Source organism: Cheilinus undulatus, linkage group 11 (genome assembly GCF_018320785.1).
Source record: "Cheilinus undulatus linkage group 11, ASM1832078v1, whole genome shotgun sequence".
Classification (NCBI taxonomy): domain Eukaryota; kingdom Metazoa; phylum Chordata; class Actinopteri; order Labriformes; family Labridae; genus Cheilinus; species Cheilinus undulatus.
In genome coordinates, this window is record NC_054875.1 from 23,920,478 (window position 1) to 23,935,884 (window position 15,407).

The 15,407-nt window shown below is 38.5% G+C and overlaps 1 protein-coding gene across 1 annotated transcript in view; it reads right to left on the minus strand.

Moving 5' to 3' along the window:
- Positions 1–2,458: 2,458 nt before the first annotated feature.
- The window catches only part of cacnb3b (calcium channel, voltage-dependent, beta 3b), a 45,709-nt gene continuing 32,760 nt past the window's right edge, over positions 2,459–15,407 (minus strand). Inside the window, exons 6-14 of the mRNA XM_041798312.1 lie at positions 15,336–15,355; positions 15,076–15,156; positions 9,880–9,938; positions 9,559–9,659; positions 9,242–9,393; positions 9,034–9,129; positions 8,773–8,943; positions 8,631–8,678; positions 2,459–5,367 (exon numbers count right to left, since the gene is read on the minus strand). Coding sequence (XP_041654246.1) covers positions 8,649–8,678; positions 8,773–8,943; positions 9,034–9,129; positions 9,242–9,393; positions 9,559–9,659; positions 9,880–9,938; positions 15,076–15,156; positions 15,336–15,355 — 710 coding nt within the window. The 3' untranslated portion in view covers positions 2,459–5,367; positions 8,631–8,648. The remainder of the gene's footprint in view (positions 5,368–8,630; positions 8,679–8,772; positions 8,944–9,033; positions 9,130–9,241; positions 9,394–9,558; positions 9,660–9,879; positions 9,939–15,075; positions 15,157–15,335; positions 15,356–15,407) is intronic.

A 15,407-nucleotide genomic window follows, 5' to 3' on the forward strand; every position in this document is an offset into this window, starting at 1 on the left:
ACCAAGGGGGGAGGATGAGCTGGCAGGATGAAGCACCGACACCTAAAAGCATCACACCTCCATTTATTTAGAGCCAGTAGTGGTAATTATCACCAACACAGTAACACCAGTCCACACAAGGCCCAAGGCAAACACATAAAAGCTGAGTCACTGACTTTTCACAAGATGCTCAGACGGTGAGAAACGTGAGACAGCCTTATCGGCCTTCCACAGTAATCGGCAGATGGTCCATGATATCTAACATGACTTTGAGATTTAAGATCTACACATGTAACAGTGATTTACACACGATAAGTTAGATTCACCACAGAGGAGATGGATGTTTTAGACTACCCAATCCATGCCATGAAGAATTACAAGTACGTGACAGATGGTGCATGATGACTTTCACGTTAAAACTGATTAAAGAGTCTTGGAGTATGTCACAGGATTATGACATCATGGCCTTGTTATCATATAAAATCAAAGTGAAGGCAGAGAAACATGCAAACTGAGCCAACGTGAAATCTCAGCCTAGCTTTTCTCTGGTGAGAATTATTCCAAACATTGCACAGATATTACTGTTGAACATTTTGCTCCAAACCCAAGTATATCTGCCTCAGCTCTGTCTAGAAGGTTTCTACAAAGTTCTCCTTTAACTGGGATGCAGGGATTTGTTCACATCCAGCCACAGGAGCATAGCAGAGGTCAGATGCTAAATGATAAAAGTCTGACATTACCAGCAAAATGGTTTTAGGTTGGCTCGCCCCCATTGTTCACAGATGTAACAATAAATGACACATGTTTTTGTTGCCAGCCACATTTTATGTTCCTTTTTTTTTAATATTCAAATTGTAAACTTACCATAAATTCCTACCCCACCCTTGTAATAAAACTTTAATTCTTTTTTTAGGTGGCAAAGTGAAAATTACATGTTGTATTATGATTTAGAAATGATAACACAATCTGGCAGCAGCTCCTAGATCTCAGACGCTCCTTCTTGCAGACCGTTGCTCTGAGATACTGTCTCTATCAGATTAGTGCATCGTATTTACAGTTGTAGATTATTTTGAATTCAGCTTCATTCATAAACAAAGTCTGGCAGTAACATTCATGAAATAATCACATTGCAAACATTATAAACAAATAAAAGAAAGAAAAAAGTTTGAGGTCTAACTCCCAGGAGTTAAAAAATGTAGAGACCCATTTAAGAAGTAGCAACGTGAACAGCGAATTGTTAGCATTAGCAATGAGAACTTAAACAAATACAGCTAAAGCTAATGCAGCTACATATCTTACATTTGCTTTCTTAGTATAGATATCCATTAGCTTCATGAGCTTTAGCTACACTATATTGCCAAAAGTTTTCACTCACCCATCCAAATAATCAAAATCAGGTGTTCCAATCACTTCCACGGCCACAGGTGAATAAAATCAAGCACCTAGGCATGCAGACTGTTTCTACAAACGTTTGTGAAAGAATGGGTCGCTCTCAGGAGCTCAGTGAATTCCAGCGTGGCACTGTGATAGGATGCCACCTGTGCAACAAGTCTTACCATAGATGCTGCTAAAGCGCCAGTTTTATCAGAACTTGACAACATTTCTTCGTTAAAAGAAGAGCAAAGAACAGCAGTGATTTGTTTTCTTTTCAAAAACGACAAAAGTCGTGCACTGATATGTCTATAGTCGCCATGGTTTGCGTTATACTGTTCTATATGGAGTTTATTCCTCGGTAGCTGTGCACTCTCTCCTCGGTAGAAGCTACGACATCACATGTTTTGTTGCTCTGATTGGCCCGTTAAGATGTGACCATCAGAACGTTGATCCAATTACCCTCTGAGTTTTTCAAAGGCTCTGCCCTTTCCCAAACACTGTATATCAAAGGTTTACCAGATGGATGTGTACATCTGGCTTGTCAGGTTAGCTTTTATTTATACTAAATTGAAAAAAAATGCAAATTTTAAATGAATGGAGAAAATAGCTGACATACTGATTTTTGTTCATGACAGTATTTGCCAAAGGCCGATGTTAAGATGTAGGTTGACAATCATTTTAAACCAACACATTTTTGCATGACTAGTCTTGGAAACAACAGTGCATGCGCAAAAGCAAAATTTATGTCACTTACATTAACAGTTTGATCATCTCTGCACCATATATATTGTGCACCCTTCTCTTTTGCTGTTCTTGCTCTTTACTGCTGCTTAACACTGAACACTTTTCTGTTGTGAGGTAATAAAGGTTCAAAGTAAAATCAAAGCCCTTTTGATTATTTTTTTATGATAAAATAAAAGTCTGAATGGAGAAAAAATGTATTTTAAAACAGCTGTTTGCTCAGCCTGAGCAGGATAACTTTGATCATCATGAGGCATCCTGAAGATACAGAAATGCCGTTACTGCCCTCTACTGGTGACATAAAATAAAAACACCACAAATAGAAGGGTATGTTACTTAAATGTGTTTTATTCACCCCCTCTTTCAAATGTGCTATAGACAAAAGATGCACCCTGTACACATCATCATCATACACTGTTGGAGAGTTATCACATGATTGTTAGCATCATCTTTAGACCAGATGTCTTGTTTAGTTTTGGAGACGGGTACAGCATAACGTTTAGTGCATTTATTGCATCATAAAGCAGACATATAAATAAAAGTAGTGCAATTATACCCCATCACCCCGAGGAGATATCTTGATAGTCTCAGCTAGTGTCTTGTCAGTAATAGACTTTGTATTGCATACAGAATTTAGGCAAGTAAAATGCAGAAGTAGGAAATGATAATTATAAAAATTGTGCTTTGGACTTTTTAAGGAATAGTTTGTAGAAATTTCCTGCAAGAGAAATCAAACAAATGCAAGGAGCAAGTGTGTATATCTCTAATCAAAAAAAGAGACTGTGCTCGAGAGGTGATGCATCTTTAACCTGGTCCTTTAGAAATGAATGTGGGCATCAGTGGAAGAAAACTTCACCGTGGTCTTAAATCACTTCAGTGCATCATTTAAAAGGAGAGGAAAATACATAGAAACTCATGCTCTCTGAGACATTTAATATAGACTTATGTGCTGTGACTAAAACCCCTACACCTCCTGTCAGCATTGTTTGTTTCTGTGCAAGTTGATATAATATCTGCATATTGAATATACAGTATGTACAATAAAGCCTGGATAATGTTTACTGCTTATGTAGATGTAGATTATGAGAGTGAATGGCTCATGTTAGGATGGTCCCAAAAAGCCCTTCTGATGAAACAGGAATACAATATGTCATGCATGTATATTTGATTATTTACATGTGATATGTTAGCAGGTTGCTATGCTTGTAAAGCAGGAGCACTAATTGGAGAATATCAGTGCTGTTTGAGATGCATTCACTTGTATTGTAAGACATACAGTGGAAGCAATGAGAAAAATAAATGTAATTAAAATATATGTACTAGTGCTATAACTGGAAGTTGTATATTTTTAATTTATATGGATATTATACATGTAACGTTTGCATTGCAGTATAGTTGCAGTAGTTTACATAACTTTGCCACAAGAGGGCGTCCTCTGTGCACTCTTTAGTCTGCAGTGCTTAAACTCCTGCAAAATGATTAAGAAACAATTTACGAGGCTTATCAGGAAGTACGCCTTGTGGTCATTTGATTTAAGATTTAATCATTTAGAGACTTATATGTCTCTTTAACAGTGAGAAATTCTCCAGTGTTGAAGCACAGTGGTGTTGTGGCAGATGGTGCAGCTGTTTGTAAAATTGCCTCTACAAAGATGAACTGTGAGTCCATCCTTTCTTCAGTTACCAGTGCTCCACTCAGCAGCTTAATGTGACATTTAAATACTACTGATATTAAATAATACTACTGGTGTGATCAAATAAAGACAGATATGATCCTGACCGTGTAGCTTACAGTGATGTTTTTTAAGTTAAGTGCTAATATCACAAAGTATTACATTCAGCAAACATGCTGAGGCAACATGTAACTGTGTTAATAATCTATACATCTACTCTATGTAGAAATCATACACTAAATCTACTCAGCAAGCTGTTTTTTTTTTTCAAGTTTCCTGGTCCTGTATGCTAAAACAATAAAAATACAACAAAACAAGAGTAGATATTACATTTTTGAAAATATAATTTACAACATCTTGTTAGAGAGAGAATACATGAGGAGTAGTAGCAGTATCAAAACTGTAAGCCTGAGGCTGGGCCATTGCATTAGGGACTTTTTTATTAAGTTGAACATCTTTTAAATTAGATATCAGTGCGCATTTTGACATCTGGTTATGCTACAAATCATATTTCTGAATCAGATTTTCTCTGAAAGAGGAATTTGATAAATCTATATAAAACCATGTAGTTTAAAATGGTTAGATGTGATAACATGGAATCATATTCCAAATATAACTGTGATTTTTTTCATTGTGTCAGAAGAGTGATTTTGTTAAAGACAACTTCAAGTGATGGTTATGAGTTTTGCCACCAACTATCTGCAAACAATCAAGATTATTGCAAATAATCCTTCCTAAACTGATGGAGTAGCGTTTATACATTCACGGCTGTGACAGGAGATGCATATAGACGATGTGGAAGCATGCACTTGTCATGTATGAGGTTTGCATTACTGTTGCATACAGATATGTGATCAGCTATAATGTTTTGGTTGCAGGAAATAAAATGAAAACTGAAATGCTACAGGATAAAGAAAGTGGATAAAGTAGCTTGTGCATATTAAAGGAAACATTTGGTTAAACTGGAGTGACAGCTCACTGGGAGCTGTAGACATGGAAGACATAAATAAATAATTGGTTTGTGTCACTCTCTGCACACTTTGGAAGCCATCTTTATCAGAGAGGAAACCCTACCGTGGGGCTACTTTAGTTGTGTTATTATGCTACAGTACTTGAATCCTCTGACTTCACAGGTGTGTAATTTGTCTGGGTGTCGATCACAGCAGGGCTGGCTCAGCTCGGCCTCCAGAGTGGAAGCAGGGGCTTTGGGTGAGGTCAGGATGGGTGAGGGGGGAAAGTGGTGTTCTATGACTGCAGCGCTCCACTGGCTTTGGTCACCAGCAGGTGTGCAGCTGTAGAAAGCGGCCCTGAGTTGTCACGTGGTGGTGGGAGCAGGGGGCTCTTGTCAAGGGGGCAGCAGGTGGAGGACCTTGTAGTTTCACCTCCTCTTCCTCCTCCTTCTCCTCTCCCTGGCTGTGTGTTTCCTCTTCCTCCAGCACACCAGCCCTTTCTTGAGGGACCATCATTCCTCTTGTTTTTTGCCAGAGAAGGTGGTGGCTGGCTTTTGGAGATACGAGGGCTGCTGCTGCCCCCTGGTGGCGCCCTGGTCCCTGTGCTCTTTGACCTCCTAGTCTGACCCCAGCCAACAGCACAGGCAGCTCCTGCAGGGAGCAAATTGGAAGAAAGTTTTTTTTTTTTTTTTTTTAATCTATTTAATTAAACCTTTATTTAACCAGGAAAACCTGGATGGACGCAAATGGACAATTTTTTTACCCAGCTTTATCCAGAATTTTTCCTTACACTTGAAAAATCTCACTTGAAGTTGGTGTGAGTTGATTTGAGAACACAGCAGCAAATATTCAAAAATGTTTAACCCGAGTAAGACGGGTAATGGCACTTGTATACAGAACAAGATAGGTAAAGGGTGCGAACAGACCTGCTCACAGAAAAAGCTGGGCCCCTGAAAAACAAAGCAGTAAAAGGGCCCTCCCTAGTTGTGATTTATTTACAACAGGGGTGTCAACTCAATCACAGCAGGGACCGGATTCAGGAGTGATCTGAGGGCCTAACAGGGCCACCTTTTTTACCATAAACTGTCAACCTTGTTTCACCGGTAATAAAATATGAAAGAAAAAAAACAACTTAACACTGATGATAAATGATTTAAACATTTAAAAAGTTAAAAAGATAAGTTTAAAGGCTCACAATCTGAGAAAAGTAAATTTATTAGTTCAAAAAGGTCAAAACATGACATTATTAATGAAAAAATATGTTTTTTAATGGCAAATATATTAGAAAGAGAGTCAAAATCATGAGTTTAAAAGGTCAAAATATGAAAAAAATTTGTTATCATGAAATTAAAAGCCAAAATATGATTCAAAATTTGAAATTGTGAGTTAGAAGGTCAAACTATGGGATTATGATATCAAAGTTTGGAGTTGAAATATGAGGTAAAATACAAAATAATTGGATAAATGTCAAAATATGACTTAAAAATTAGAATTATGAATCTTAAAGCTCAAAATATTACATGAGAAGTCAAAATTATAAGTTGAAATGCTCAAAGTATGAAATAAAAAGTCAAAATCCTAAGTTTGAGTCCTAATTGTGAGATGCTAAATTGAAAATGTGAAATTAAAACACAAATTAATTTCTTTCCCACATTCCTGACTTTTTATCTAAGTATTTTTACTCCTTACTGTTTCAGATTGAATGACCTAACAAGGATATCTTAACTCATCAAGGATAAGTTCACATTTTTATACTTGAGGAAATCTGCAGACCTCATACTGATGGGCCAGTTATAACGGAAATGTGAGATCATCTTGCGGGCCAGATTTAACTGTTCCACAGGCCGGATTTGGCCCCCGGGCCTTGAGTTTGACACCTGTGATTTACATTGTCAATGCATGTGTGTTAAACTAGTAGCATTGGTGCTAGCATCCTGGCTAACAGTTTCGTCATTCTGGAGCTGAAAAGCCTGTCACGCTATTATTAACTCCGCTAAGGAGGTTGTGTGATCGGGTTTGTTTGTTTGTTCATTTGTTCGTGAGTTTGTTTGTTAGTTTGTTCGTTTGTTAGCAACATAACTCAAAAAGTCATGGACGGGTTTTGATGAAATTTTCAGGAAATGTCAGAAATGGCATAAGGGAGAACTGATTAGATTTTGGGACTGATCAGGATCACCGTCTGGATTCAGGAATTTTTTTAAGGATTCTGTACTATTGGGAGATAGGACTAATGGCGGAGGTCTGCGCTGTTACCACTTTACATCAGGAGATGGCGGACATGAGTAACTTCAATCCCAGCAGCATTTTGGGTGTGTTTCTATTCAAAGTTTTGGAGTTCATAGAGTTTGAAAGACACATGCCAACTCGAGGAGATGAGTCGGAGAGTAACAGAGAGAAAGACAGCGAATTGTAGCGAGAATACTCACAATGCTGGGAGGAATAGAGGAATATTCACCCTCTGCCATGACTTCAAGTCATCCAGTGAGGCCATGGGTGAGACTGTCAGTGCATCTGTTGGCACCAGCAGGCAATGCTTCCACCATGACAGTTCACCTGTACTGAAGCCAATGCTTTGCCTCACTGTGTATTCACCCCACCGAAGAGGGAGTAATCGGTGAATGCTGTGGTGGGGGCCACATGGGGACGGATCCAGAAATATTTCAAAGGATTCTTCATTATTGGGAGGCAGGGCTAATGGTGGAGGTCTGTGCTCTCTGAGTGCTTTTCTAGTTCGGACTGATGTTGAAATTGTTTAATTGTGCTACTTTTTAACACCTTCTCACCTCTCTCCCACCCATTTTTGCCACTTTTAACCAATTTTCCTCACGTTTTTGCCACTTTTAACACATTTAGCAATTTTTCTATGCATACATTTTGCCATTTTTCACCACTTGTTACTGATTTTGCCATTTTCACCACTTTATTTTATGAATTTCCCTTTGGGGATGAATGAAGTATGACATATTTGCATCTCCCTTTCCACTACAAACCCATATTAACAATTTTTTTTGCAACTTTTAACCCTTTTCAGCCACTTTGAACCTTTTTTGCCACTTTTTGCACATTTTAATCAATTTCTGCCACATTTTGCCACTTTCAATCCATTTCACTTCTGCAACTATGAGCCCACTTTTGCAACTATGTTTTGCCACTTGCAAACCATATTAGCCACTTTTTCTGCCACTTTTAACGTGGTTTCACAAATCTTTGCTACTCTAAACCAATTTATGCCACTTTTTCTCACTTTTTTTTTGCAACTTTGAACTCATTTTGCCTTTTATTTTTGCCACTTTTAAGTGTACTAGCCACTTTTCTTCTTCTCCCAACCCATTTCTGCCACCTCTTCAAACGTTTTACCAATTTCTGACCCTTTGTGCCACTTTTTACACATTTTCACAATTTTTTGTCCAATTTAAACCAATTTTAACCCCTTTTTTAGAACCACTTTTAACCCATTTTGTCACTTTTGCAATAATTCAATTATTTTTCCACTCAAACTCTCACTTTCCTCTTCTTTATTATGTGACAGCCTGATGTATAACATTAGTCTACTTTCAAAATAGTTGTTTAATTTTCCCATCCATATCATTTACAAAAAAGGTAATTCTGTTTTGAGAAAAGGGATCTACATCTTGAAAAAGTTTATATTGCACTACAACATTAACAAACAAAAAAACTGTTTTCATATTGTCAGACTCTATCACCATTACATTTTTGCAGGGTTTTTTTCTTTATGCCATATCATTCCCCATGCCATCAAACAAGTAAAACATCACGTTGTGAGGGATATTTCTCAATACACAATACACAGTTTTCAGGGAAAGGTTGCTCTGAAATTGTCATGAACTTTCAGGTATGTTTAAAAACAGCCAAAGAGGTTTTTTTTTTTTAAAGGGAAACTGATTTCTTCTTACCGTTGTTTGTGGTGGTAATCATTCTATCAATTCTTGAGTCTCTGAAAACTGAAGAAAAACACAAGAAGCAAAAGAAAAAAATGTAAAGAACAACGTAGCTGGAATTTTGAGAAATGACGACTTAGTTGTGGGTTCCTCTTACCTGTTGGCTGGAGTTAGCTGAGGGTGGAGTGATCACACTTTGGTCCAGTAAGGGGTTAACAGGGGCAGAACATGGGAGGTGTGTAGCACGCCAGTAAATTTCTAGGTACTCTGCAAGGTGTTCACATGCATCCTCTAGCTGATTTTCATCCAGGATGACATCAAACATCTCCTGATTGGGGACATGAAGTACATAAAGTACAGAGTTAGAGCTTTATAGTAGCCTTTCCTGCTGTATTATTGTAATAAACTAATAACTCACAGGTGGGCACTGAGCTAGCTTGTCCCCCGCCATCATCTGAACATTGAGATGTTTGCTTTGGGACTTTCCTCGGGATTTGATTAACCTCTGAAGAACCTGTGAGATGAGACCAAAAAAGATGATCACAAACACTTTGTTGTTTTGCACTGCTTTATCATCATTGATTATTTCTGCACAAACAAAAGTCTTTGTTTTCTGTGTGCTCTACTTTTGGCGAGGAGACTTTGACATAGACGATGATGGGAGCCAGAGAAGTCTTGAGGAGTTGTGCCGGGTGGTTGATGGTGTCAGCATCCAGGATGACCAGCTGCAGAGACTTGGCCAGCTCAAAGATCCTCTCTATCTCACTCTGGACCTCAGCTGGAGCAAACCAAAGAAGACAGGGAGTTAGCACGCCTCACAGAGCACTATCACAGACGGATGATTAGTACAGACGTGACATAAAAAGTAAAAAGTATCTATTCTTAGCAGGTATTAGTCTTTATTTAGCACAAACACATCAAAGACAACTTTCCCGTCACTCACCCAGACTGGAGCGTGTGTTGGATCTCTCCATTATGGCCTTCTTGTTGAGCACCGAGCGCTTCGCCAGTGACAGATCAGCAGTCACCCGTGTAATAGAGATCCTGCAGAGAGAAGCGTCTTATCACACCACATCCACAAACTGCTCCGTTTCAAAGGATGAGATGAACTTGTACTGTGTGGCAGCTAAAAATAAGTCGTCATCATCATCATGCTTCAGATAGACCATGAAACATGAGAGGCAGAATCCTGAGAAGAGCTCAACAGCGTGGTTACAGAGTTACTGTAAACCGAGCTGCTGCAAAAACATATAGATGTACTAACCTGCCATCAAATCTGTGTTTCAGGAAGTCAAACAGGGCTTTCTGCATCATGTCTGTTACCTGGGAGACAGAGAGGAAGAGGGGCAAAGAATGGAGAGGAGTTAAATATACCATGAAACCTACAATGTCACCTGTACTTTACACTTACTGTGCATATCTCCATATTCGACATTTTAAAACCCCAATGACATAAAGTTTAAAAATAATACAAGATTTAACTTTAAGTTTTAGCTCAACCATGTTCCCTGAGAATCTGAGTTGTTCCCCCAGGTCCACCCTCATCTGCCGGTCAGTTGCTGTTCCCAATAAGCCTGTCTAGGCATTTGGTTTGGTTTTACTCTGGCTCTTTTGAAAGTTATTCTTTGTCTTGCTGGTTGGAGATGTTTTCCCTGGTTGGTGGTAAATTAAGTCTCCCTCTGATGCATTGTATTTATTATTGCCTTTTAGGGTATTAGGGTAAGCCAAACAGAGGCAGAGTATGAGCAGGTACCCTGGAAGTGCTACTTCCAGTTTGCTTCCCTCATCATCATTTCATAATGATTCTCACTACCTAAAGTCAATGAGCAGAAGCTGAGTATCAATGTGAAACACAAAACACCGATTTTTAGTTTGTATCAGATATGCCTTCTATAACACAGGCTGTTTATCTTTTGCAGGATGTGCTTTAAAAATACAGGGCATAAATTAAGAGCATACCCACTTCTGCAGACACCATTGCATGCAGCCAGTTATGTTTATTTTCAACAACAACCAACAAAAAAAAATAAAAAACCTGAGCTGGAAAAGTGGGCCAGGTCGGTTATCAGGAAGCAGAAAAGATCAGCACTCAAAATGTCCTTTTTAACATTTATGGAGGCATAACAGGCCACAACGGACCTGTTTCCACACGTAGTGTCTACTTCAGTGTTGTAGACAAAGAGCGGAAGGGCACCTTATATACAGGAAGTGACTCTAACAGTACAGGTACATCCTTCAAGTTAAGACTCTTAGTTTTAGCTGGGTAAGATGCAACCGCTCATTGAAACCATTCATCCAACATATGCTTGAAAATATAAAATCTGTAAAGTGTCTTTAGTAGGAAAGTGCTGTCATAGCTGTGAAACAATTAAAAAATGTTAATGATCATTAATCTCAGAATTATGTAGGTATTCGGACATAGCAATTGTCAGGTTCAGACAAAAGTGCCACTGCGGCTCAGTCCCAGATAATGACAGGCTTGCTATTGGAATCATTAGCTGGGACACAACAATTCATTAGCTGTTTACAACAACTAACCCTGTCCCTGCACCTATCACATAACCATGCCAAAGTGGGGCGGCAGATGAGCGACAACATCATTTTTTGTCGCAGAAAGCTTTCCGTTGCTCTCAGCGCGAACTGTGATGAAGAAATGTGTTGGTCTGGCTAATGCTGAGCTAACATTTGGCTAGCAGGCTGTAACAAGCACAAGCATTCACACAAGTAACCCTTTCCCCTTTAACTATCACACACTCATGCTGAAGCGGTTTGGCAGAAGAGTAAAAACACCCTTTCTGTTACAGAAAGCTTTTAGTGTTCCTGTCTTCACTTGTTTTAATAAAGAAATGTCCCACTAAACCCCGCCCATAGCGCAACTCTGTATGTATGGCTCTAGTTAACACAGTGGAGGCAGCCATCACTGCCAGCATTCAGTCCAAGCAAACCCAACTCTGTTATGTTAGGGCTTTGGAAGTAGGGTCACTCACTCAGTTACTCAGTCAGTCAGTCAGTCAGTCAGTATACAGGCAGAGCCATACGTAGGGCTGACCTCAGCAGTCAGCCCAAAATTTAAAGCAATAAAAGAACATTTAATGCATTAAAATGGACTTAAATTAATTGTGATTAATGCATGCATGCTAACATGCACTTTTAATAGTCATTTGTTAAAAACGATTGCTGCATTTAGACTGCCAACACGGCTTAAAAATACCAATTAAAAGCACATTTTCATTTTACAGTATTACAACATGTTCACATAAAAAAGCCTTTAAAGACATCAAAACCTTTTTTAAAAATAAATGACTCTTCTAATGAAGGACTGTAGTGTTGTTGCCAGCCTGCACTGATAGAAATGAGCAACATGAAGCCTCCTACCACTACCATTTCTCTCTGCTTCACTGTGCTCAGTAATGAATGTGCAGTTTGACACTAGGAAGCTGTTTTCACATTTAATTGCTGAAAAATGGAAAGTTAACCTCTGCTGTTCTAAATGTGACTTTTCGATGAGAAATGTATTGTTTTGCAGCCAGTCATGGTCAAATTTGTGAATTTACACAACTGTGATACGAAAACTTGAAATATAGTGCCCCTCCACAAAAAATAATCTATTAACAACTTTTCATCTGAGCAGAGTTTGCTTTCATGTCTTTAAACAAGTGTGGAGGAAATATGTGAAGATAGAGACAAAGAGTGTGCTGCTAGCAAATTGTGAACCCTGTGAGGAGGACAGGAAGCAGTCTATTTTGAAAAACGTCCTGAAAAATGAATGGCCTTTTGAATAGCAGATGAAGCACACGGTGGTGTTGCTCTTAAAGAGTGTAGCAGAGAAATGGAGTAACAGAAAGAGAGAGAGAGAAAGGGAAACAGGAGGGAACAATAGGGAGCAAATGAATACAATATGTAGAAGAGAGACAAAGCAGTTAGAAAGAGGGAAGAGGAGAGGAGGAGGAAGGCTGGTTTTCACCAGTGGAGCATCCCCAAAGCACATCACCAGAGCGATGTATAAATATTTCACACACACATACACACACGCGAAACAAACGGCTTGGCAAACAGCCTACACCGTCACAGAAGAGAGAGAAAATGTTGGAGCACAGAGGCATTCGCTTCAATTACATTTTCACATTCCAGCACATTCACAAACAACATGAATCAACATTAACCACCACGGTTTCTCAAACATGTCATCCCACACATGTTTAAAGAGAAGTTCACTCAAACCAGCCGATCTAAAGGAGCAAAAATGCAGCTCTACATGAGTGGGAATGGATCTAAGACTCCTGTTGTGTGTGTTCTAATTTCATCAGGATGTGACTGTGGTGTTTAGTATCAGAGTTACTGTAATGGGATAATGGATACCAGAGTGATTCCCTTTAGATCAAACCAGCCAAGTCCATGCAGGAGAAAATACAATCTAGAGTGAAGCAGATCAGACAATGACAGTCCAGACAAGAAAAGACAGAATCAATTCAGATGGCCAGATATGTCAACTCTAGGACTCTGAGACGAGTAATAGATGTTTTATATGTTACATAAAGTGACATCTATACTGTTGTCTTGCTACCATTAACAGAAGATTGCATGCTATCAGATTTGAATGGCTGTAAACCACTGGTGTGTTTATTATGTTATTGTGACTTTGGCTAAATGCCAAAGTCACAATAACATTCATAACATGCGTTGTTCGTTAAATATGCAGAATTACTAGCCTATATATTCTTTCTGCTAAATACCAAGACCCTAAGGATTGTTATACCTGCAAACATACTAACTGCCCACAAAGGTAATGAAACACAAATTTAATACAAATCTACATTTTTTAATGCAATTATCCCACAAGTTCAGTACATGTCCCACAAATGTAATGGCAGTTTGCTCACTGCAAACATAATAGCAAATGGCACACAAACAGAAGAACTATTGAATTTGCAGGGATTTATTACATTGTCTTTTAAAAACTGTCATTATTTCCCAAAAATGTAATATAAACATGGAAACTAAGTGTTTGTTGCGTGGGTTTAAGTCAGCAGTGGCTCAAGTTACATTAAAAAAAATGTCGCCATGAAGTAGGAAGTAGTTTTTTTCAGTCCTAAAAAACTGGTAGGGGCGAAGGTGGTCTGGTGGTTAGGTCGTGCCCCATGTGCACGGGAGGCCTGGGTTCAAGTCCAGCCTTCGGCCCTTTCCCTATTGTCTCACCCCCACTTTCTCATCCCTGTTTCTGGCTCTATCCATTGTCTTCCTTTTTAAATAAAGGCATAAAAAGCCACAAAATACATCTTAAAACAGCAAACAGGTAGATCCATGAACATAGTGGATTAGTACTGTTTGTTTTAAAACAGGGCTCTGAGGAAATTATAAATAACTTAGATTAACATTGTTCATCCAGGCAGTTTTATTGTTTTTTTAAGATGAAGACACAATCAAAGTTTGGTTTTAGTCTCACGAAATTTGTACACTGTATGTTTAAGACGAACTGTAAGTTTGTGTTACATGTACAGAAAAAGTGATGTTTTTGTTAACTCTCTATGAACTCTGAAATTATTTTTACTATTTCAATCAGATGGAGTGTTAGGGTTAGGGCTTCATTCAAGGAGAACCCCGCAGAATTTTATAAAATTGGTATCAGTCCTCTCCTTTTCTCATTCAAAGATCTTGTGCAAAGATTCATGGCTCCACAAGTGTTTTCAGTATCTGGAAAACACTTTCTGTTTCATGGCGAAATAAAAATCACCATGTCAATGTTTTTGATGTGACTTTGGCTCAAACTGACTTGAACCCCCTGGCAGTTATAAAAAGGCTACAACAAAGTTCACAGTTTTGAGAGACAGTGATTTTTACCTTACCACAAATGTATTAAATCCCTGCAGGTGAAATAGTCATCACATTTGCAGAGGGCAACTGCTAATTTATCAGGTTTGTGGGATTATTACATTAAAAGCAACAGATCTGTATTACGTTTGTAGTTTATCACGTTATCATATTTGCAGGTGTTATGAGGATTCTTAAAAAAGATCTGTATTCAAATAAAAGGGGATAATGTCAAATAAAAGTTAAATTAAAAAGAAAAGTAAACTCTAGCTTTTGCTGTCAAGGATCCCCAAAATAACCACACGAATGTATGGAGCGAGCTTTGTTATAATCTGTCCAACAGATGTGGAGACATTTCACTCAAAAGCACCGATGTAACCTTCACAGTGGCACAAGAGGAAATGTCAAAAGTCAGAAGAGTTTGTCCTCCGGCCATCATGAAGTCTGTGTAAAATGTCACCATAATATATCTGATAGATTTTCTGGTGATAAAATACTAGCATGGCTGAAACATCTTTGTTTCATCAGTAGACAAAAATGAGAAGATGAATAAAAACTTCAGCATATTCTCCTTATCTACTGTTGTACAGACTCTAAACACAAAGTCCTGAAGAACAGAACCAAACTAAACTTATAGAAGCTGCTTTCTCACCTCATATCCTTTGAGTGAGGGGCCAACCAGCACCACAGGCCGCATAGAAGGGACCACGTCGTATGGAGGAACATGTTCAGTCTGCAGGTGGAAGTATATATAGAAATATAGGGCATGTTAGCAGGCACTCTGCTTTGTCACAAGCAATGTGCAGAGCTGACTATAAAACGTATAATAGTAATACATGTATATGGTTGTTTGTGCTGAATTATTAGAGATGTTCTTTGATGAATGGAAAAAAGAGACAGTGGCAAACATACCTGTTTCTGCTTCTGTTTGGCTTTCAGGATAAACAAAATGAACGTTTAGCATTGAGCTAATAATAAGGCTAT